General features: G+C 36.3%; 1 protein-coding gene across 2 annotated transcripts in view; it reads right to left on the minus strand.

Moving 5' to 3' along the window:
- ZBBX (zinc finger B-box domain containing) overlaps positions 1–25,342 on the minus strand; it is a 134,275-nt gene that overhangs the window by 47,329 nt on the left and 61,604 nt on the right. For both annotated transcript variants that reach the window (XM_003256401.4, XM_003256402.3), the window contains exons 16-18: positions 24,547–24,689; positions 15,963–16,270; positions 9,385–9,538 (exon numbers count right to left, since the gene is read on the minus strand). In XM_003256401.4, coding sequence (XP_003256449.2) covers positions 9,385–9,538; positions 15,963–16,270; positions 24,547–24,689 — 605 coding nt within the window. The remainder of the gene's footprint in view (positions 1–9,384; positions 9,539–15,962; positions 16,271–24,546; positions 24,690–25,342) is intronic.

A 25,342-nucleotide genomic window follows, 5' to 3' on the forward strand; every position in this document is an offset into this window, starting at 1 on the left:
TTAATTTTAAAAATTTAAAAAGTACATAACAATGCAATATAAAGTATAATTGTTTCTACATGAATAAACACATTTGAATACATAAGATGCCTAAGAATATAGGTGACACCAAGATCTAGCTTTCAAAATGGAAACCAAAAAATCATGAAGAGAAGATCGCCGAATAGGACCAGCTCCAGTCTGCAGCTCCCAGTGATATCGACGCAGAAGGTGGGTGATTTCTGCATTTCCAACTGAGGTACGTCTCACTGGGACTGGTTCATCTCATTGGGACTGGTTGGACAGTGGGTGCAGCCCAAGGAGGGCAAGCCGAAGAAGGGTGTGGTGTCACCTCACCCAGGAAGGCAAGGGGTCGAGGAACTCCCTCTCCTAGCCAAGGGAAGCCATTAGGGACTGTACTGTGCACTCTGGCTCAGATACTGCGCTTCTCCCATGGTCTTTGCAACCCTCAGAGCAGGAGATCCCCTCCGGTGCCTACACCACCAGGGACCTGGGTTTCCAGCACAAAACTGGGTGGCCACTTGAGCAGACACCGAGCTAGCAGCAGGAGTTTATTTTTCATACCCCAGCGGAACCTGGAACACCAGCGAGACAGAAGCCAGGGGGGTGAAGCCAGGAAGCCAAGTGGTCTGGCTCATCGGTTCCCACCCCCATGGAGTCCAGCAAGCTAAGATCCACTGGCTAGAAAGTCTCACTGCCAGCACAGTAGTCTGAGCTCGACCTGGGATGCTCGAGCTTGGTGAGGGGAGAGGTGTCTGTCATTACTGAGGCTTGAGTGGGTGGTTTTATCCTCACAGTGTAAACAAAGCTGCTGGGAAGTCCAAACTGGGTGGAGCCCACCACAGCTCAGCAAGGCCACTGTGGCCAGATTGCCTTCTCAAGAGTCCCTCTCTGGAAAAAAAGGGCAGCAGTCCCAGTCAGAGACTTATAGATAAAACCTCCACCTCCCTGGGACAGAGCACTTGGGGGAAGGGGTGGTTGTAAGTGCAGTTTCAGCAGACTTAAATGTCCCTGCCTGGCAGCTCTTAAGAGAACAGCAGATCTCCCAGCACAGCATTTGAGCTCTGATAAGGAACAGACTGCCTCCTCAAGTGTATCCTGACTGGGAGACAACTCCCAGTAGAGGCCGACAGATACCTCTTACAGGAGAGCTCTGGCTGGCATCTGGTCCCCTCTGGGATGAAGCTTCCAGAGGAAGGAACAGGCAGCAAACTTTGCTGTTCTGCAGCCTCCGCTGGTGATACCCAGGCAAACAGGGTCTGGAGTGGACCTCCAGCAAACTTCAGCAGACCTGCAGCAGAGGAGCCGGACTGTTAGAAGGAAAACTAACAAACAGAAAGGAATAGTAACAACATCAACAAAAAGAACATCCACTCAGAAACCCCATCTGAAGATCATCGACTTCAAAGACCAAAGGTAGATATGTCCGCAAAGATGGGGAGAAACCAGTGCAAAAGGGCTGAAAATTCCAAAAATCTGAATGCCTCCTCTCCTCCAAAGGATTACAACTCCTCACCACCAATGGAACAAAACTGGATGGAGAATGAGTTTGACAAATTGACAGAAGTAGGCTTCAGAAGGTGGGTAATAACAAATTCCTCTGAGCTAAAGGAACATGTTCTAACCCAAAGCAAGGAAGCTAAGAACCTTGAGAAAAGGTTAGTCAAATTGCTAACTGGAATAAATAGTTTAGAGAAGAACATAAATGACCTGCTGGAGCAGAAAAACACAACACAAGAATTTCATGAAGCATACACAAGCGTCAATAGCCAAATAGATCAAGTGGAAGAAAGTATATCAGAGATTAAAGATGAACTCAATGAAATAAAGTGAGAAGACAAGGTTAGAGAAAAAAGAGTAAAAAGAAACGAACAAAGCATCCAAGAAATAAGGGACTATGTGAAAAGACCAAATCTACGTTTTATTGGTGTACCTCAAAGTGACGGGGAGAATGGAACCAAGTTGGGAAGCACTCTTCAGGATATTATCCAAGAGAACTTCCCCAACCTATCAAGACAGGCCAACATTCAAATTCAGGAAACACACAGAACACCAAAAAGATATTCCTTGAGAAGAGCAACCCCATGACACATAATCATCAGATTCACCAAGCTTTAAATGAAGGAAAAAATGTTAAGGGCAGCCAGAGAGAAAGGTCGGGTTACCCACAAAGGGAGGCCCATCAGACTAACAGCAGATCTCTCAGCAGATACCCTACAAGCCAAAAGACAGTGGGGATCAATATTCAACATACTTAAAGAAAATAATTTTCAACCCAGAATTTCATATCCAGCCAAACTAAGCTTCATAAGCAAAAGAGAAATAAAATCATTTACAGACAAGCAAATGCTGAGAGATTTTGTCACCACCAGGCCTGCCTTACAAGAGCTTCTGAAGGAAGCACTAAACATGGAAAGGAACAAATGGTACCAGCCACTGCAAAAACCTACCAAATCGTAAAGACCATTGACACTATGAAGAAACTGTATCAACTAACGGGCAAAATAAACAGCTAGCATCATAATGGCAGCATCATATTCACACATAACAACATTAACCTTAAATGTAAATGGACTAAATGCCCCAATTAAAAGACACATACTCGCAAATTGGATAAAGAGTCAAGACCCATTAGTGTGCTGTATTCAGGAGACCCATCTCAAATGCAAAGACATACATAGGCTCAAAATAAAAGAAAGGAGGAAATTTTACCAACCAAATGGAAAGCAGAAAAAAGCAGGGGTTGCAATCCTAGTCTCTAATAAAACAGTCTTTAAACCAACAAAGATCAAAAGAGACAAAGAAGGCCATTACATAATGGTAAAGGGATCAATGCAACAAGAAGAGCTAACTATCCTAAATATGTATGCACTCAATACAGGAGCACCCAGATTCATAAAGCAAGTTCTTGGAGACTACAAAGACATGTAGACTCCTATAAAATAATAGTGGGAGACTTTAACACCCCACTGTCAATATTAGACAGATCAACGAGGCAGAAAATTAACAAGGATATCCAGGACTCAGCTCTGGACCAAGCAGACCTAATAGACATCTACAGAACTATCCACCCCAAATCAACAGGATATACATTCTTCTCAGCACCACATCACACTTATTCTAAAATTGACCACATAATTGGAAGTAAAACACCTCAGCAAATGCAAAAGAATGAAAAGCATAACAAACAGTCTCTCAGACCACAGTGCAATCAAATTAGAACTCAAGATTAAGAAACTCACTCAAAACTGCACAACTACATGAAAACTGAACAACCTGCTCCTGAATGACCACTGGGTAAATAACGAAATGAAGGCAGAAATGAAGATGTTCTTTGAAACCAATGAGAACAAAGACGCAATGTACCAGAATCTCTAGGACACATTTAATGCAGTGTGTAGAGGGAAATATATAGCACTAAATGCCCACAAGAGACAGCTGGAAAGATCTAAAATCGGCATGCTAACATCACAATTAAAAGAATTAGAAAAGCAAGAGCAAACAAATTCAAAAGCTAGCAGAAGGCAAGAAATAACTAAGATCAGAGCAGAACTGAAGGAGATAGAGACATGAAAAACCCTTCAAAAAACCAATGAATCCAGGAGCTGTTTATTTGAAAAGATGAACAAAGTAGATAGACCACTAGCCAGACTAATAAAGAAGAAAAGAGGGAAGAACCAAATAGATAAAATAAAAATGATAAAGGGGATATCACCACCGATCCCACAGAAATACAAACTACCATCAGAGAATACTATAAACACCTCTATGGAAATAAACTAGAAAATCCAGAAGAAATGGATAAATTCCTGGACACATACACCCTCCCAAGATTACACCAGGAAGAAGTTGAATCCCTGAATAGACCAAAAACAAGTTCTGAAATCGAGGCAGCAATTAATAGCCTACCAACCAAAAAAAGTCCAGGACCAGATGTATTCACAGCCAAATTCTACCAGAGGTACAAAGAGGAGCTGGTACCATTCCTTCTGAAACTATTCCAAACAATAGAAAAAGAGGGACTCCTCCCTAACCTATTTCATGAGGCCAGCATCATCCTGATACCAAAACTTGGCAGAGACAAAACAAAAAAAGAAAATTTCAAGCCAATATCCCTGATGAACATCTATGCGAAAATCCTCAATAACACTGGCAAACCAAATCCAGCAGCACATCCAAAAGTTTATCCATGATGAAGTCAGCTTCATCCCTGGATGCAAGGCTGGTTCAACAAACGCAAATCAATAAATGTAATCCATCACATAAACACAACCAATGACAAAAAACATATGATTATCTTAATAGATGCAGAAAAGGCCTTCGACAAAATTCAACAGCACTTCATGATAAAAACTCTCAATAAAACTAGCTATTGATGAAACATATCGCAAAATAATAAGAGATATTTATAACAAACCCACAGCCAATATCATACGGAATGGGCAAAACCTGGAAGCATTCCCTTTGAAAACCAGCACAAGACAAGGATGCCCTCTCTCACCACTCCTATTCAACATAGTATTGGAAGTTCTGGCCAGGGCAATCAGGCAAGAGAAAGAAATAAAGAGTATTCAATTAGGAAAAGAGGAAGTCAAATTGTCTCTGTTTGCATACAACATGATTGTATATTTGGAAAACCCCATTGTCTCACCCCAAACCTCCTTAAGCTGATAAGCAACTTCAGCAAAGTCTCAGGATACAAAATCAATGTGCAAAAATCACAAGCATTCCTATACACCTATAACAGACAAACAGAGAGCCAAATAATGAGTGAACTCCCATTCACAATTACTACAAAGAGAATAAAATACCTAGGAATACAACTTACAATGGATGTGAAGAACCTCTTCAAGGAGAACTACAAACCACTGCTCAAGGAAATAAGAGAGGACACAAACAAATGGAAAAACATTTCATGCTCATGGATACGAAGAATCAGTATCATGAAAATTGTCACACTGCTGAAAGTAATTTATAGATTCAATCCTATCCCCATCAAGCTACCACTGACTTCTTCACAAGATTTGAAAAAAATTACTTTAAATTTCATATGGAACCAAAAAAGAGCCTGCATGGCCAAGACAATCCTAAGCAAAAAGAACAAAGCTGGAGGCATCACACTACCTCACTTTAAACTATACTACAAGGCTACAGTAACCCAAAACAGCATTGTACTGGTATCAAAACAGATATATAGACCAATGGAACAGAACAGAGCCCTCAGAAATTACGCCACACATCTACAACCATCTGATCTTTGACAAACATGGCAAAAACAACTAAAAGAAAAGGATTCCCTATTTAATAAATGGTGTTGGGAAAACTGGCTAGCCATAGGCATAAAACTGAAACTGGATCCCTCCCTTACACCTTATACAAAAATTAACTCAAGATAGGTTAAAGACTTACATGTAAGAACGAAAACCATAAAAACCCTAGAAGAAAACCTGGCAATACCATTCAGGACATAGGCATGGGCAAAGGCTTCATAACTAAAACACCAAAAGCAATGGCAACAAAAGCTAAAATAGACAAATGGGATCTAATTAAACTAAAGAGCTTCAGCACAGCAAAAGAAACTATCATCAGAGTGAACAGACAACCTACAGAATGGGAGAAAATTTTGGCAATCCATCCATTGGACAAAGGGCTAATATTCAGAATCTAAAAGGAACTTCAATTTACAAGAAAAAAACAAACAACCCCATCCAAAAGTAGGCAAAGGATATGAACAGACACTTCTCAAAAGAAGACATTTATGCAGCCAACAAACAAACAAAAAAAAGCTCATCATCACTGGTCATTAGAGAAATGCAAATCAAAACCACAATGAGATACCATCTTATACCAGTTAGAATGGTGATCATTAAAAATTCAGGAAACAACAGATGCTGGAGAGGATGTGGAGAAATAGGAATGCTTTTACACTGTTGGTGGGAGTGTAAATTAGTTCAACCATTGTGGAAAACAGTGTGTTAATTCCTCAAGGATCTAGAACTAGAAATACCATTTGACCCAGCAATCCCATTACTGGGTATATACCCAAAGGATTATAAATCATTCTATTATAAAGACACATGCACACATATGTTTATTGCAGCACTGTTCACAATAGCAGACTTGGAACCAACCCAAATGCCCATCAGTGATAGACTGGATAAAGCAAGTGTGGTACATATACACCATGGAATAGTATACAGCCATTAAAAAGGAGGAGTTCATGTCCTTTGCAGGCACATGGATGACACTGGAAACCATCATTCTCAGCAAACTATCCCAAGAACAGAAAACCAAATACCACATGTTCCCACTCATAAGTTGAACAATGAGAACACATGGACACATCAAACACTGGGGCCTGTCGGGGGGTGGTGGGATAAGGGAGGGATAGCATTAGGAGAAATACCTAATGCAGTGATGGGTTGATGGATGCAGCAAACCACCATGGCACATGTATACCTATGTAACAAACCTGCGTGTTCTGCATATGTACCCAGAACTTAAAGTAAAATTAAAAAAAAATCATGAAGAAACAAAAAATTGGAATATATATATATATATATATAAAACTAGTAAGGAGATTAAATCCATAAGGAAAAATTTGCCAATAATGAAATGTCCTGGACCTAACTGCATCACTGGTGAGTTCTATCACACATTTGAAGAAATAACACTAGTCCTCAAACTTTTCCAAAAGATTGAAGAGGAGAGACATCAACTCACTGATACTAATGCCAAACAAAGACACTACAAGTAAAGAAAACATCAGAACAATATCATTTATAATCAGTGATGTAAAAATCTTCAAAGTACTAGCAAACCAAATTCGGCAGCATATTAAAAACAGTTATACATCATGATCAAATAAAATTTATTTCTGAAATGTAAGGATGGTTGGGCATATGAAAATCCATCAGTGTAATACACCACATTTATAGAATGAAAGAAAAAAAACACATAATCATCTCAATTTATGCAGAAAAAGCATTTGACAAAATCCAACACACTTTTATGATAAGAATACCCAACAAACTAGGAATAAAAGGGAAATGCCTCTACATAATAAAAGTAATACGTTAATAACCCACAGCAAACATCAAACTCAATGGTGAAAAATAGAACAATTTCTAAGATCTAGAGCAAGGCAAGGATGCCTGCTTTTGCTACTTCTATTCAATATAAGTAGCCAGAACAGACAAGAAAAAAAAAATAAAAGATATTTGAATTAGAAAGGAAGAAGTAAAATTATCTTTGTTCACAGATAATGTGATCTTATATGCAGAAAACACTAAAGATTCCACAAAAATATGTCAGAGTAAATGAAATCAGCAAAGTAATAGGATACAAAGTCAACAGGCAAATACTAATTGTATTTCTATACGCTAACAATGAACAATCTGAAAAGGAAATTAAAGAAACAATTCCATTCACAATAGCATAAAAAAGAAACAAACTTAGAAATCAACATAACCAAGGAGGTGAAAGACTTGTGCAATGAAAACTATAAAACATTGCTGAAAGAAATTAAAGGCCGGGCTCAGTGGCTCAAGCCTGTAATCCCAGCACTTTGGAAGGCCGAGACGGGTGGATCACGAGGTCAGGAGATTGAGACCATCCTGGCTAACATGGTGAAAACCCGTCTCTACTAAAAATACAAAAAAATTAGCCAGGCGTCGTGGCGGGCACCTGTAGTCCCAGCTACTCAGGAGGCTGAGGCAAGAGAATGGTGTGAACCCGGGAGGCAGAGCTTGCAGTGAGCCGAGATCGCGCCACTGCACTCCAGCCTGGGTGACACAGTGAGACTCTGTCTCAAAAAAATAAAAAAATAAATAAAAAATAAAAGAAAGAAATTAAAGAAGACATACATAAAGAGAAACATATCTCATGTTCATGAACTACACATTCAATGTGATCCCTATCAAAAGCTCAATGACATTTTTCACAGAAATAAAAAAAACCCATCATAAAATTCACATGCAATCACCAGGGACCCTGAATAGCCAAAACAATATTAAAAACAAGAGTAAAGCTGGAAGAATCACACTTTCTGATTTCAAAACTTATTACAAAGATGCTGTAATCAAGAGTGTGGTACTGGTACAAAGACAGACATATATACCAATGAAATGGGATAAACAACCCAGAAATATATCCTCACATATACAATCAAATTATAATGATTTGAAAAAAATTATCCTTATGGTATAAAACTTATTTTGAAATATGTATATATTGTGGAATTGCTAAATCAAGTTAATTAACATATGTATTATCTCACCAATCATTTTGTGTGTGTGTGGTGAGAACACTTAAAATTCACTCTCTTAGCCAAATAATTTTGGACAAGAGTGCCTAGACCACTCAATGGGGTTAAGAAACGTCTTTTCAACAAATGGTGGTGGAAAACTTGATATCCATAGGCAAAATAATGAATCTGGACCTTTAATACCACGTACAAAAATAAACTCAAATCAATCAAAGACCTATATGTAAAACCTAAAACTACAAATACCTTAGAAGAAAGTATAGGCCCATGACATTGGCTTTGGAAATGAATTCTTAAATATGACACTGAAGGAACAGGCAAGAGCAACCACAAAAGTAGACAAATTGGACTTTATAAAAACTGGAAGAAAAACACATCCAAAGACACTATCAACAGAGTAAAAAGGCAATCCACAAAATGGGAGGAAATAGTTGCAAATAATATATCTTATGAAGAAGCAGTATCCAGAATATAATAAGGAACTCCTATTATTCAACAGTGAAAAAACAAATAACCCAACTAAAATAAGAGCTAAGGAACTGAATAGACATTTCTCCAGAGTATATACAAATTACGTATTAAGCACATGAAAAGATGCTCAACATTATTAATCATTAGGAAAATGCAAATCTAAGCTACAATATTGTACCACCTCAGACCCATGAGGATGACTATTCTCCCCCCAACCCTGCCAGAAAAATAAAAGAACAAGTATTGTCAAGAATATGTAATAATCGGAACTTTTGTGCCCTATTGGCAGTGATGTAAAACACCAACCAGACGCTGGCACCATACTACTTATACAGCTTGCAGAACTCTGAGCCAAATAAACTTCTTTTATTTATAAATTATGTAGCCTTGGTTATTCCTTTATAGCAACACTAAAAGGTCTAAAATAACCACACTTCTAAATGCTAAAAATAATCTTTCCTAGTTTCATTATAAGTCATAGCTTCTCACATTCTGATAGTAACCTTAAATGTAAATATATGGCAACTAATACAAGGTTAATAATTTTAGGTTGGTAAGAAGAAAATGATTTTATCCATTGAACAGAACTGCTCAGTATTTCCTAAGATAGGAACAGACTGTTTTGGAAAAATGAGCTAGAAATTTACCTGCAAGTGTATTCCTAGTACTGGAATTGTTGCATTCTAAACGATGAGAAGGAAGTAAGTTGAGTCTTTCATTTGTATCAAAAATAAAGAATCTCTCAGGTCCTTGATATTGGCTTGTTATAGGCTTACTTCTGCAGGCTATTTCTTGTAACAACTAAGAAACAAAATATTCAACAATATTAAGTTTATTTTCTAACTCATTAACACAAACAAGCATATTCATTTATCAGATGCCTACTATATACTTGGCAGAAATTCTTCCCTCATCAAGTTTAGTTTCTAACAGTGGAGACAAATAATAACACAACATTTATATATAGTAAGTTCTAACTACAGTTATAGTAATTCTCTGAAAGTTGATATTAATCCAAAGAGGACAGAAGTTCATGAAATAAAATAAACTTTTTTTCTCTTTCCTCCTTTATTTTCATCCCTCAGTGTCTTTGCACATAAATTATACTGGAATACGGAGTTACTTTCACATGCAGTGGCTTTGAACTAGTGTCTTTGTCTATATATAAAATAATTTCAAAATTGAAGGTGAAATACCAATGGGAAATATCTAACCTGACAATGGTCATGGAAAAAAAAATGTAAGTTAACAAAGCACTCATCATGAAGCAAATACAAAGTAGGAAACTGTGGCAAGAGGAAGATAAGTGATTTATGAAGTTTATATAGCTAGAAACTAGCAGACCTAGGCTTTGAATATAGGTCTGCCTGATTTGAAACCTAGACTTATCCTGCCACCCTATAATTCATTTTTACATGTTCTTATTCTAGGATTGAATATAACTGGGATTTTAAAAAACGTGAATCCAGCAGAAACAGATTAGGAATTCATTAGTAAGAGCTCTAGATGACGTTATAGTATAATCAGAGTAGCTATCAGTTTTTAACAATTCCCTAATGAATCTAATGCCCAAATATAGTCTGTTCCGATAAATCAATGTAAAGCAAATTGCTTTAATTTTATATAAATTTATAAATTATATAAATGAGATCATATTAAACAACAAAACTAGTGACCAGTAAAGCATGTCATTCAAAGACAAATCCAAATCCAAAATTCTCAGCACATACTCCCTGGCCCTCCCAGACACTGATAAACAATTACAGAATTCTTTCCACTCTACTGAAGCTTATATTTGAATTATGCAATTGCACATCTGGAAGAGTTTTGAATGTCTTGGTTTACAGATAAAAATCCTAAAATAGTTAGGTTTTGTTTACTTTTAGCACAAACTTACAAAGTTAACTATTGATAGGTTTAGAGCCAGAACAAAGGACCCCTGACTAGTCCATTGTTTTCCTAACCATTGCCCTACAAATTAGTACTTAATTCCATAGGAAGTCCCACCTTACACAGAAATCATTTTCTGAAAACTGAAGTACAGAATGAACAATTTTATACTCAATTTGGATGGAGCATAATAGAATTTCTAAGTAGTTTCTTCTGATGGAATGACTTCTACTAGGACAGAAAAAGAGTAAAATAGGTTCAACTATAGTTCTCAGGAATGAAAAGAAAGTAGATTCAACCACTTTATTCAGAAGCAGGAACTCAGTCTGCAAACTGTGAAGTACCAATTATGATGGCCACTTTAGAAAGCTCTATTTTACAGCTCCCCTCCACCTGCTTTTCACCTTTTGTTTTGCAACTCTTCAAATTCTCTTGTGATCCAACAACTTAATTCTTTACAGAGATTGGCCATCTCCTGTAATAAGATGCTCAGGGAGAACCTTTGGCACTCAGCTTAAGTCCTGTCTTACCAGTGGTGGAAAACTTCTGTGAAACTATTTACACTTTTTTATTCCTCAGATATAATTACCTAGGAATGGATTAAAATATTCCTTATTTTATTTATAAAAGGGGCAATCCTGGAGTCAGAAACCCATTAGTTTGCTGAGAATTCTTTCAAAATCCTATGACAGATTATTCCTGAAAAAACTTCAAATCTCTCAATCCAATATCCCCCATGAGGAAAAGGCAAGCTTTACATAACACTATTTTATTACTGTCCAGGACTACATTTAGTCTCATCTAATTGAAAAAAACAATAACCATGTAAGCCATTTTACAACAGTCACTGGCTTTTGATTATGTCAGCAGCTTTGAGCTGCTGAGAACTTTATGGATCCTATGCACTTAAATACTCATTCAGATTGTTTCCTGAACTAGCTCTGTCAGAACTATTTTATACTGAGCAATATTTTATACTGAGCAATGGATAGTCTTAAATTGAATAAAACAAGAATGTATCCCAGCCACACACACATTCCCCATTTTTTTTTTTTTTTTTTTTTTTTGAGATGGAGTCTCACCCTGTTACCCAGGCTGGAATGCAATGGCGCGATCTCAGCTCACTACAACCTCTGCCTCCCGGGTTCAATCTATTCTCCTGCCTCAGCCTCCTGAGTAGTTGGGATTACAGGCACCTGCCACCACACCCAGCTAATTTTTGTATTTTTAATAGAGACGGGGGTTTCACCATGTTGGCCAGGCTGGTCTTGGACTCCTGATCTTGTGACCCATCCACCTCGACCTCCCAAAGTGCTGGGATTACAGGTGTGAGCCACCGCACCCGGCCTTTTTTTTTTTTTTTTACTTTTAAGTTCAGGGGTACTTGTGCAGGTCTGTTACGTAGGTAAATTTGTGTCATGGAAATTTGTTGTACAGATTATTTCATCACCCAGGTATTAAACCTAGTACCCACTAGTTATTTTTTCTAATTCTCTCTCTCCTCCCACTCATCACCCTCTGATAAGCCCCATTGTATGCTGTTCTATATGTTCATGTCACACACCTTCCTTTTAAGAAACATCTAAACTTAGTGACACATCTGTTACATTAATTAAATAGGGTAGTATGTATTCACATATAAAATAAGTAAAGGAACCCTGCTGTAAATTATTGGTGCTATGTAAGTCACAGCTATCCTGACAGACTCTGATCAGTTAAGAGTAGACCAGGAAGTCGATGGGATGCAAATCATCAGACTAACTAAACGAAAAGTTCCCTGAGAAAGTGGATTGGATAAATAGGCAGGGCCTGAGGGCAATACATGTTTCCTTATCCTCTCCTACTGAATTGAAGAGAATGGCAGGAAAGAGTTTTCCCAGTGAATTCCTTTGAGTTTATTATTGCTTTATTACTTTTGAGTCAGATTCATAGTTCATTAGTTTTTACTTTTTGCTTGCATTTGGGATTATAAATTTCCCAGTAAGTAGTATTTGAGTTTCATCCTATACATTATTTATCTGTGATGTTTTTGCTTACATTCAGTTCCAAATATTTCTACCTTCTATTTTAATTTTTTTCATTAACCCAGACATATTTGAATTGTATTAATTTTGTTAGCATTTTGCTATCAATTTATAATTTATTATATTATGGTTGGAAAACATAGTGTGTAATATGATTTCTTTAGCATTTGTTGAAACTTCCTTTCTGGATTTATTTTTGTAACGTGTTGTAACATGTATTTTGTAAATGTTCCATGTGTTGTTGCAAAGAACACACATTCTCTAATTATTGAGTATGTGGTTCAAAATATGTTCTTTAAGCCTATTTGTATTGATCAAATCTTCTCTATCTATCTTTACTAATAGAAAATCTTACTGGGTTGATGGATCTGTCAATAATACCATGTGGTTTTGTCCATTTTTGCTACAATATATCTGAGGTTATATTGATAGGTACATATGAATTCAGATTTTCTTTACTCTTCCTATTAAATAGTTGATTTTATCATCTGCATAATGGTCCCCTTTAGCCTGATAATGTTTTATTACCTTAAATTTTCATTTTTTTTTAATTAGTGCTTGCCTTTACTCTGAAATTCCTCCCCCACCCCATGTTTTAATCAGGTTTCTGGTAAAATAACTATACACACACACACCGTCCACATTTATTCTAATTACTTATATGATTGGATTTATTCCTGTCCTGTCGGCTTTACTCTTTCTACTTGCTGTCAAGAACTGTGAAGGGTCTGGGATTTTACCCTACGTGCAAGCCTGTTATAGTTTCATGGATGCTGGAAGAAGACACCAAGACTCCTTGGTCAGAGACAAAGGACTTTATCACTCACAACAATAGCAGTTACCAGAGTATCATCATTTGCACCGATTCCCAGAACCCAGTTTTCACAGGACATCATGAAGAGAGCCACGTGACATCTGCACATACCCTGAGCTGTGTCACAGGAGAGAAATCCTGACCTTAGGAAATCCAATTATTTTATACTGGGCAGTAAGCCTGCCTGACCTTTGCCAGAGGAAAACATTATTTTTATTACACCAGACGGTAAACAAACCTAGTCTTTGCTCTGAAGAGGGACACAATCTGTATCTTTCAAGGCTGTTATCTATACAAGCACCCTTGAAAATATACTTTGGAACAAATAGAGTCAGTGGTTTTGCTCAAAAGATGTGCAAAAACAACATGAGAGACCCAAGAGGAACTGTACACCCAACACTTAACCATACTATTTTTCCTTTGATGCATTTATTTCCTGACTGTTTTAATTAATTGGGTTTTCTATATTCCCCTTTTCCTTTAGTGTTTTAGATGATATACATTGCGTCTGTAACATTTTGTTAAAGTATTTAACATGTTTAACTAAAACACTAAGTCAACAATCTCTACAATGATCTCTACCTTCCTTTATAATACAGAATCTTAGTATTTTTAACTCTAATCATACATATCTAACAGTATTACAAGTTATGGTACATATTATTCAAATTTCTTCTTTTATAATTCTTAAATTGGGCATTATAATAATTATTTTGTAATACATCTAATATATTGGCCATTTTTCCCTCACATCATTATTTCTTGCATCCTACTTCTTCCTTCCAGGTTTAATTTCTTTCTTTTTGAAGTATATCATTCAGATGTTCATTCAAGAGGGGAAATAACTAAATTACCTGAACTTTTGTCTAAACTTGTCATTATTTTATTCCTGGTCTTGAATGACAGTTCTTTAAGCCTTAGAATTCTGGATTATTAGTCAGTTCTATTAGAAGTTTAAATATAATGTTCTACTATGTTACACTGTTGAGGCTCTTTGTTGCTGTGCATGAGAATTTTACTGTCAATCTAGTAATTGCTCTTTGGAGATAATTTTCTATTGCTTTTTATTGCTTTTAAGATTATCTATGAGGTAGCCAAAAAATAAGTCATAGTGTGGATTTGTTTTTATTTATTTTGTTCCGGAATTGTACTTTGTTATTTCACAAGCTGTCATATTACTAACTCTTCATATGTCTTTGCTGCAATACAAGCAATTTTTTAAACTTATCTTCCAGGGTAATATTTCTCTCCTTATTTGTATTTAATATGCTGTTTAGTATCCATTTTGTTATAATTTGAATAAATATATTTTGAATGTTAGAACTTTTTATTGGCCTTCATAAATGGAGCAGTTCATACTGTCTTATTCTTAAGTTCTTTTTATTTCTTCCTTTCTATTTTTAAACATTTCAAACATTTTATTTCTTCCTTTCTATTTTTAAACATTTTAAATCTCACAGGATAGAGATTGAGTCTCTCTCTCTAGAGTAAAGAGCAGGTTTGTTTACTGTCTAGTGTAATAAAGACAGTCTTCTTCTAGGACAAAGGTCTGGCAGGCTTACTGCACAGTGTAAAAGATCGGGTTTCTTAAGGTCAGGATTCCTCACTTATTACACAGCTCACTGTATATATAGATGTCACGTGGTACTCTTCATGTTGCCCTGTGGAAATCTGGAAATTGAAGTTCTTGTTTTCTCTGCTGAAATTCATGCTATGATCAATCGTTTTCTTCACTGGGGGAACGAGAAGATAGGCCCATCTGAAGTGGAGCTTTATCCCACAATAGTGGAATCTATTGTGGGATAAGGTGTAAGCATGTCCTTTTATAAAGTGTTAGTATTTACTTCATTTTAAATGACTTTTAAGCATTGTTAAAAATGTTTGCCTCATTTAAATTCCAGAGAATGTATTATTAATAATTACAATTAGTAAATATTTCTAGTATATAGAATGAAATCCAAATATAGTTTTAAAACTTGGTAACAATGCAATAATGGGCTACTTTACCTTTCCTATGAGAAGAAACAAAAACTACACCTCTATTTCTTTATTAGCCATCTTCCTGAAAGAATTACCTTCTTCATCGTATACTTACATTAAACCACAGTAACTGGTTCTGTCTAGATATCTGCATTTATTTCATTTTGACCATTGACTATACTATCGTAAAAAACTAGAAAGGATTTATTATACTGTATTATTCATAATGAATTTCATTTGGAAAAGTAACAGTGCTCTTACTATGCTGCATAAGGTGGGCCTTAAAGTATTATTTATCACAGAAAGCCATTTATTAAAATGGCATTCCTCATATTAGAATTTGTCCTAGAAGTCATTAATGTTCTCTCCCATATGAGTCACTCTTCAACTATCTCATAATAATATAAGTTAGCACATTTTAACTTTAATAGGAAGTAACTTGAGAATGTATTGAGTAACTAAGACATTTTCTCATGAGGTTTCTTATAAAATTTTAATAAACATAATAGAGATTTACCAGAGATGACTTTGTAGTTTTTGAGTCTTCAAAGCTTGGCCTCTTATGCAGATTGCTGAATTCCAGGGATTCTTTGATGTCTTGAGATAATTTCTCCTCAATGGGAGCTTTTTCTAAATCTATACTTAGCAAAGTGTCCTTGCTTTCAAGTGATATACAGGACTCATCAGACTTTTGATTACTTTCTAAACCTATACTTTTCTCTTTTAAATTTCTTTCAAAGGAGGTGCTTTCCTCAATTTTTTCAATGTTAGGAGAATACACATCAGTATCCACGATGTTGTCAAAATCTGTGTTTGAAGTTTCTGCTGTTAAAAACACACAGTTACAAAAGGTACGTAAATAAATTTAAACAAACAAACTGTTAATAAACCAAAAGTTCTGTGGTAAAAAGACTTTATCAATAAACACTATTTCACAAATGCCTTTACTGATGTTTCAGTATTAAAACACTTTTACTATGCTTATATTCATAAATGGTAATCATAATTCACTTATACAGCCAAACATTAATGAGCTAGACTAGTAAAAGAAGGTAATATTCTATTTTGCAATGAAATCTTAAAATTGATGCAAATTTTTATTTCAGCCTGTGGTTCAATTCTCACTTTCCCACCTCCTCCTCCCACTCAAATTTTACAACGGTAATTCATGAGAAGTAACACAGAGGGAACATTTTTTCATTTTGCCATTTTTCCCTAGCATGCCTAGCAATAAAGAGAGGGCACAGGGAAATGTGCCAGATGAAAGAAGAGCAGCAGTTGGGGACACAGAAAATGAGTAGCAGGGACACCTGCCTCTAGAAAGCTACAAAGTGAACAAGATTGTATTAGTCATCCACCTCATTATGTCTGCTTTAAATAAATCATTTGGTTTACATCACTGTTTCTTAACCTGGTTGCACAGTAGAATCATCTGAAGGCACTCTTTAAAATTGTCAGTGTATGGGCCTGACCCCAAACCAATTAAATCAGATCCTGAGAGTGGAACTCAGGCATTGGTCTTTTGAACTTCCCCTTGCTAAGTTCTCCAGGTGATTATAGGGGGTAACATAGTACTGAAACACTGGTCTAGATTTTCTGAAAAATAAAAGTTCTTTGAATGTTTTACCATACTACTTTCATTTTAAATAAATGTACACCATTATCCAGATTGAATATAGCTTCTTCTGGTTATCCCTTACTCTGTTCCAAAAACAAATATCTCTATAAGTAGACTACGTAAAATAGTAGGAACTTTGAATAAAACTGTCTCCAGTGATATAAATGCTTTACAGCTTTACAGAGGACTTGCTTGTTACAATCAAATGTTTATGTAACTCAACAATTTCAGATAGTATTTAGAACTTCTTTCAACTTCTGCTACCTCTTCGATAGTATATATATTTGGAAAAATAAAATAATCTCTTTTTCAGAGAAACATCTTTAGAAGAAAACCTTTATAAAGGCTATTCAATACAATAAAACTCCCACAATAATGTTGTACTTCTCTCTTAAACCTGAATGGAAATTATCCAATTTGGGGGGAGAAAAAAATGCCATTTCCTATATTAAAATGTCTACAACTGAAGTAGAAGGCAGGATTTGACTCCAGAGGTAGGGCCTGGGCTCCAGACTAGATTGAAGACTAGTGGAAACAAGGAAGTCAAAAATACCTCTCTCCATAAGACACACCCACACAGGTGCAGAAAAGTCTTTCGACAAAATTCAACATTCATTCATGTTAAAATCTCTCAATAAACCAGGTATTGAAGGAACATATCTCAAAATAATAAGAACCATATATAACAAACCCAGAGCCAACATCATACTGAAAGGGCAAAAGTATTCCCCTTGAAAACTGGCACAAGATGAGGACGCCCTCTCTCACAACTCCTATTCAACATAATATTGGAAGTCCTAGCAAGGGCAACCAGGAAAGAGAAAGAAAGAAAGGGCATCCAAATAGTAGGAGAGGAAGTCAAACTATCTCTGTTTGTAGACTACCTGATGCTAAATCCAGAAAACCCCATAGGTTGAGCCCAGAAGCTTCTTAAGCTGATAATTTTGGCAGTCTCAGAATACAAAATCAATGTGCAAAAATCACTAGCATTCTTATACACCAACGACAGTCAAGCTGAGAGCCAAAAGAGATCCAATAGCTAAGGCAATCCTAAGCAAAAAGAGCAAAACTGGAGGCATCATGCTACCCAACTTCAAGCTATACTGAAGAGTTATGGTAACTAAAAGAGCATGGTACTGGTACAAAAACAGACACACAGACCAGTGGAACAGAACAGAAAACCCAGAAAATAGACCACACCCCTACAGCTATCTGATCTTCAACAAACCTGACAAAAACAAGCAATGGGGAAAGAATTCCCTATTCAAAAAATGATGGTGGGATAACTGGATAGCCGTATGCTGAAGATTGAAGCTGGACCCCTTCCCTATACCATATACAAAAATTAACTCAAGATAGATTAAATACTTAAATGTAAATCCAAAAACTATGAAAACCCTGGAAGACAATCTAGGCAATAACATTCAGGACAAGGGCACAGGCAAAGATTTCATGACAAAGATGCCAAAAGCAATAGCAGCAAAGCAAAAATTGACAAATAGGATCCAATTAAACTAAAGAGCTTCTGTACAGTGAAAGAAACTATCAACAGAATAAACAGACAAACTACAGAATAGGGGGAAATCTTTTGCAAACCATGAGTTCAACAAAGGTCTAATAACCAGCTTCTATAAGGAACTTAAAGAAATTTACAAGAAAAAAACAACCTCAATAAAAAGTGGGCAAAGACATGAGCAGACACTTTCGTAAAAGGGACATACATGTGGCCAAAATCCTATGAGAAGAAGCTCAACATCACTCATCATTAGAGAAATGCAAATCAAAACCACAATGAGATACCATCTCACACCACTCAGAATGGATACTATTAAAAATTAAAAAAAAAAAAACAGATGCTGGTGAGGTTGTGGAGAGAAAGGGACACTTATACACTGTTGGTAGGAATGTAAATTAGTTCAACCATTGTGGAAGACAGTGTGGTGATTTTCAAAGACATAAAGAAAGAAATATCATTCAACCCAGCAATCTCATTACTGGGTATATACCCAAAGGAATATAAATCATTCTATTATAAAGATGCATGTACATGTATGTTCAATGCGGCACTATTTACAATAGCACAGACAGGGAATCAACCCAAATGCTCATTAATGACAGCCTGGATAAAGAAAATGTGGTACATATACACCATGGAATACTATGAAGAAAAACAAGATCATGTACTTTGCATGGACATGGATGGAGCTGGAGGCCATTATCCTTAGCAAACTAACAAAAGAACAGAAAACTAAGCACCAGTTTATAATTTATAAGAAGAAGCTAAATGGTGAGAACACATGGACACTTTAGAGGGGAACAATACACACTGGAGCCTATTGAAGGGTGGAGGGTAGTAGGAGGGAGAGGAGCAGGAAAAATCACTAATGGGTACAAGGCTTAATAAATGGATGATGAAATAATATGTACAACAAACCCCCATGACACAAGTTTACCTATGTAACAAACCTACACGTGTATCCCTGAACTTAAAAGTTAAAAAAAGGCATGCCTACCAGTGACATGTCAGTTTACCACTGCTATGGCAACATCTGGAAGTTACCACCTGTTTCCCTAGCAACAACCTGATGCCCCAGAAGTTGCCACCCCTTTTCTAGAAATTTCTGAATAACTCGTCTTTAATTTGCATGTAATTAGAAGTGGCTAAAAATATTACTGCAGAGCCACCTCTGAGATGCTACTCTGGGTACAGTGCTTATGGGGTAAACCTGTTACAAAACGAACACTGCCTTTGCTGCTGCTGTACACTGCTACTTTAATAAAACTTGCTGTCTAACACCACTGGCTTGCATGGTGCAAGCTGTCAGTGGATCTACCATTCTGTGGTCTGGAGGATGGTGGCCCTCTTCTCACAGCTGCATTAGGCAGTGCCCCAGTGGTTCCTCTGTGTGGGGGCTCCTACCACATATTTCCCCTTTGCACCACTCTAGAAGAGGTTCTCCATGAGTGCTCTGCCTCTGCAACAGACTTCTACCTGGACATTTAGGCATTTCTGTACATCCTCTGATATCTAGACAGAGGTTTCCAAACCTCAAGTCTTATCTTTTGTGACCCACAGGCCCAACACCGTGTGGAAGCCATGAAGGCTTGGGGCTTGCACCCTCTGAATCCAAGGTCCAAGCTGTATCTTGGCCCCTTTTAACCTTGACTGCACTTGGAGCCACTGGGACAGAGTACCATGTCTGGAGGGTGAACAGAGCAGTGAGTCCCTGAGCCTGGCCCATGAAACCATTTTTCCCTTCTAGGCCTATAGGCCAGTAATGGGAGGGGATGCTGTGAGGATCTCAGGAATGCGCTAGAGACATTTTCCCCATTGTCTTGGCAATCAATAGTTGGTTCCTCTTTATTTATGCAAATTTCTGCAGCTTGTGGCTCGAATTTCTCCCCAAAGAATGGGTGTTTCTTTTCCACCACATGGTCAGGCTGCAAATTTTCCAAACTTTTATGCTCTGCTTCCCTTTTAAACATAGTTTCCAATTTCATACCATTTCTTTGTGAATGCATATGACTATATGCTTTTTGAAACAGCCAGGTCACATCTTGAATGCTTTGTTTTGCTGCTTAGAAATTTCTTCTGCCAGATGCTATAAATCATCTCTCTGAAGTTCAAATTCCACAGATGTCTAGGTGGAGGAGGGGGGCAAAATTCTGCCAGTCTCTTTGCTAAAGCATAGCAAAAGTGACCGTTACTTCCGTTTCCAATAAGTTCCTCATTTCCATCCGAAATCATCTCAGCCATTATCACTAGCAGCATTTTGGTCAAAACCATTCAACAAGTCTCTAGGAAGTCCCAAGCTTTCCCACATCTTCTTTTCTTCTTCTGAGCCCTTCAAACTGTTCCAACCTCTGCCTGTTACTGAGTTCTAAACTCCACTTCCACATTTTCAGGTATCTTTATAGCAGTTCTTCACTCTTCTGGCACCAATTTTCTGTATTAGTCCATTTTTAAACTGCTATAAAGAACTACCTAAGACTGGGTACTTTATTAAGGAAAGAGGCTTAATTGACTCACAGTTCCACATGGCTGGGAGATCTCAGGAGTCTTAAAATCATGGCAGAAGGTGAAGGGGAAGCAAAGCCTGTCTTACGTGTTGGAAAAGGCTGGGGATCTGCCACACACTTTTAAATCATCAGAGCTCATGAGGACTCACTCACTATCATGAGAACAACATGGGGGAAACCACTCCTATGATCCAATCACCTCCCACCAGGTCCCTCCCTTGACACATGGGGATTACAGTTTGAGATGAGATTTGGTTGGGAACACAGAGCCAAGCCATGTCATAGATAGAAATCTAAAAATTATGTACAAGATCTGTATGAGGAATTCTACAAATTCTGATTAAAGAAATCAAAATTCTAAATAAATACAGAAATATTCCATGTTCATAGATGGGAAGATTTAATATTGTCAAGATATTTTTTCCCAATTTGATCTATAGATTCATTGCAATCCCAATCAAAATCCCTGCCTTTTTATAGAGAAACAAATGACCCAGGATAGTGAACACAATATCAAAGAAGAGCAAAGTCAGAAGACTTGATACTACCTTACATCAAGATTACTATAAATCTATAACAAGAGAGTGTGTGGTATGGGAATAAATGTAGACAAATGAAACAGAATAGAGAGTCCTGAGTAGACCTATATAAATATAGTCAACTGATCTTTGACAGAGGAACAAAGGCAATACAACAAAGAAAATATAATCTATTAAGCAAATGATTCTGGAACAACTAGATATCCACATGTGAAACAATACATATAGGCACAGACCTTACACCTTCACAAAAATTAACTCAAACTAGGTTACACACCTGAATATAAAATGCAAAGTTATGAATCTCTCAAAAGATAACATAGGATAAAACATAGATGACATTGGGTATGACAATAACTTTCTAGATACAACATCAAAGAAAAAAATTGATAAGCTAAACTTTATTTAAAAAAAGCTTATACTCTGTGAAAAATAGTCCAGAGAATAAAGAGGCATCCATACACTGAAAGAAAATATTTGGAAAAGATATTTGATAAAAGAGTGTTATGCAAAATATACAAAAAAACTCTTAAACCTCAACAATAACAAAATAAACAACCCAATCAAAACATTAGCTAAAAACCTGAACAGATATTTTAACAAAGATATACAGTTGGCAAATAAGCATATTAAAAGATTCTCGATATCATATGTCAACAGAGAATTGCAAATTTAAAAAAAATGAAATATCACTACATAATTGCTAGAATGGAAAAAATCTGAAACACTGACACCAGCTGATGGTGAGGATATGGAGCAACAGGAACTTTCATTAATTGCTGGTGGGAATGTAAAATAGTATAGCCACTTTGGTAAGACAGTTTGGCAATTATTAAAACAAAACTAAACATACCTGTACCATATGATCCAATAGCTATGCTCCTTGGTATTTACCCAAATAAGTTGAAAACTTAAGTCCCAGTAAAAACCCATACATGAATATTTATAGTAGTTTTGTTCATAATTGCTAAAGCTTGGAACAACCAAAATATTCTTCAATAGGTGAATGGATAAACTATTGTACAGCCATACAATTGAATATTATTTAGCGCTAAAAGAAATGAGAAATCAAGCTACAAAAAGACATGGAGAAACCTCAAATGCATATTACTAAGTTAAATAATCCAATTATTAAAGGCTATGTACTGTATGATTCTAACTATATGACATTCTGGAAAGGCAAAACTATGAGGACAGTAAAAAAAATCAGTGGTTGCCAGGAGTTGCTCAGAGAGAGGGATAAACAGGTGGGGCACAGAGAATTTTTAGGGCAAGAAGGTATTCTGTATGAAACTATAAGTGGTGAATACATATCACATTCTACTTTTGTCAAAACTCCTAGCATGTACAATACCAAGAGTGAACTCTAATGTAAACTATGGACACTGAGTTACAATAATGTATCAAAGTAGATTCATCCATTGGAGCAAATGTACCAGTCTGGTTGCAGAAGTTGATAATGGGGGAGGCTATGTATGTGTATGGAGCAAAGGGTTTATAGGAACTCTCTGTACTTTCTGCTCAGTTTTGCTGTGAACCTAAAACTGTTCTAAAAAGTAAACATTTCAAAAATGTGTCTTTAAAGTAACAATTACATGGGCATTTACGTGCATCATTTTCTTAGAGGCAACAGGAACACCATGCACTAGCTTGGTCAAACTATACTCATCTTCGAGACAAGACTGGAGTACTGTAAAGTCCTAAATTCCCATGTGGCTGTAGTTTATATTTGGCCATAATAATTTAGTGGTTTAGTATTTGAAAATGTCAAGACCAGCAGGATTTACACAAATCTACCACTGCTATCTTCTGCTGCCCAATCAGAATGTAATCATCAGTTTTACAACTATTTATTTCAAATATGCCCTCCGATATCTCTCAAAAATCTTATCTTCACATACGATATATTTATTAATTTTTCTTAAAATTCTAGGTAGATCAAATCTAATAGTTAAAAGGAGGCTTGAAAATGATCTAGTTCCTACATTTTTGCTTAGGAAAATGAAATCTAAGCCAGTAAGTGAGATGTTCAAGGTCAGACAGTGATTTAAAGGCACAAATGGAAACAAAATCTGACTCCTAGGTCAGGATACTTTTTTGTGACTCTCTTTAAATGATCTCACAATCTGGAAATTGAAACCACACATATGCACACAGCATTCTAATCTACAGGTACCTAGGGAACTACTAGTAATAGCAACATAGATATATAAGCAAGATGATTTGTTTTGCTTTGTTTTTTTGAGACAGAGTTTTGCTCTTGTCGCCTAGGCTAGAGTGCAGTGGCATGATCTAGGCTCACTGCAGCCTCTGTCTCCTGGGCTCAAGCGATTCTCCTGCCTCAGCCTTCTGGGTAGCTGGGATTATAGGCACCTGCCACCATGCCAGGCTAATTTTTTTATTTTTATTTTTAGTAGAGATGGGGTTTTGCTGTGTTGGCCAGGCTGGTCTCAAACTCCTGACTTCAAGTGATCCACCCACCTCGGCCTCCCAAAATGCTGGGATTACAGGTGTGAGCCACCGAGCCCGGCCGGTGATTTGTTTTATTTTGGTTCATCTCTCATGTGAAACTTTATATCAGATTTGAATATTTTTGAAAAATATTTAGTGCAAGTGAGGGCAAGAGGGTGCCAGTCAGACTTTTGTCACTAAAAGGCCTTCCATGTAATCTTTTAAATGCTAGCTGAGTCTATAATAACTTTTAGAGTACCCTATATTGGCTGATTTTTCTTACACATACAAACACTGTTGTCCATTGACTAAATTGCATATTTACTAGAAAATTATATTTTCAACTAATTTTCATTTTAGTACTGAGCTTTTTTTGGTTTTAAAATGAACAGCATAACAAAGCTTTTGTAGACTGCAATAGTAAATTACCAACATGCACTGTTAATAATATCCAGCAACAAGAAAAATGTTACCTTTTGAATTATCTTTATAATAAGTAGAGCTGTTTCTCAGACAAAGATTTAAGAAGTCTCTCTTTCCCTTATTGAAAACATGATGTTGATGGATGCCATTTTCATATGGAAAGCTATTCTTCTGATAATCATGAAAAGCACAACTTTCATGTGTAGGAACAAACAAAATAATAGAGTTGAAAAAATGATTTTAAAAAGAAAATTTTAAAAGTCCCAAGTCATTAAAACAAATATGGTAAAACCTTAATAAAATAGGGTTATTTACCTTAATTTAATATTTATTGTAACCTTACTGTGAACACATTCTCAACTGTAAGTAACTAATAACATTCCGGATTTAAGATGAATAGGTAATTGGATCAAATCTAATTTAACTGCAAAATTTCAGTTGAAAGTTTGTTTTCCAAAATATCTTGAAATAAGTTTGATTTCTTATATTTTCTTCTAAAAAGGGAGTGCTATCTTTCAAGCTCATTAAAATCTGATGAAATCAAGGCTTTACTACTAGATAAATATATTATTTGTTCATCAATAAGATATGAGTTTAAAAGCACTATGTGATATTTAGGTTTCAAATTTTAATAATGATTACTATCTATATGAATAGTTACAATTTAAATAACATTCTTCATGAACTGAATAATATATTTAGTAATACCTGATATTTATATAAGCTCTACAGAATACCATTATAAAACTTATGGGTTATATTCAACCAAAAAGGCCCTCTTGTGTCACTCTTGATCCCCAGGAGAGAGAGAAAATTAATGTAGTTCTATGGGCACCTCCAAACCAA

Source organism: Nomascus leucogenys, chromosome 11, assembly GCF_006542625.1.
Source record: "Nomascus leucogenys isolate Asia chromosome 11, Asia_NLE_v1, whole genome shotgun sequence".
Taxonomy (NCBI): Eukaryota; Metazoa; Chordata; class Mammalia; order Primates; family Hylobatidae; genus Nomascus; species Nomascus leucogenys.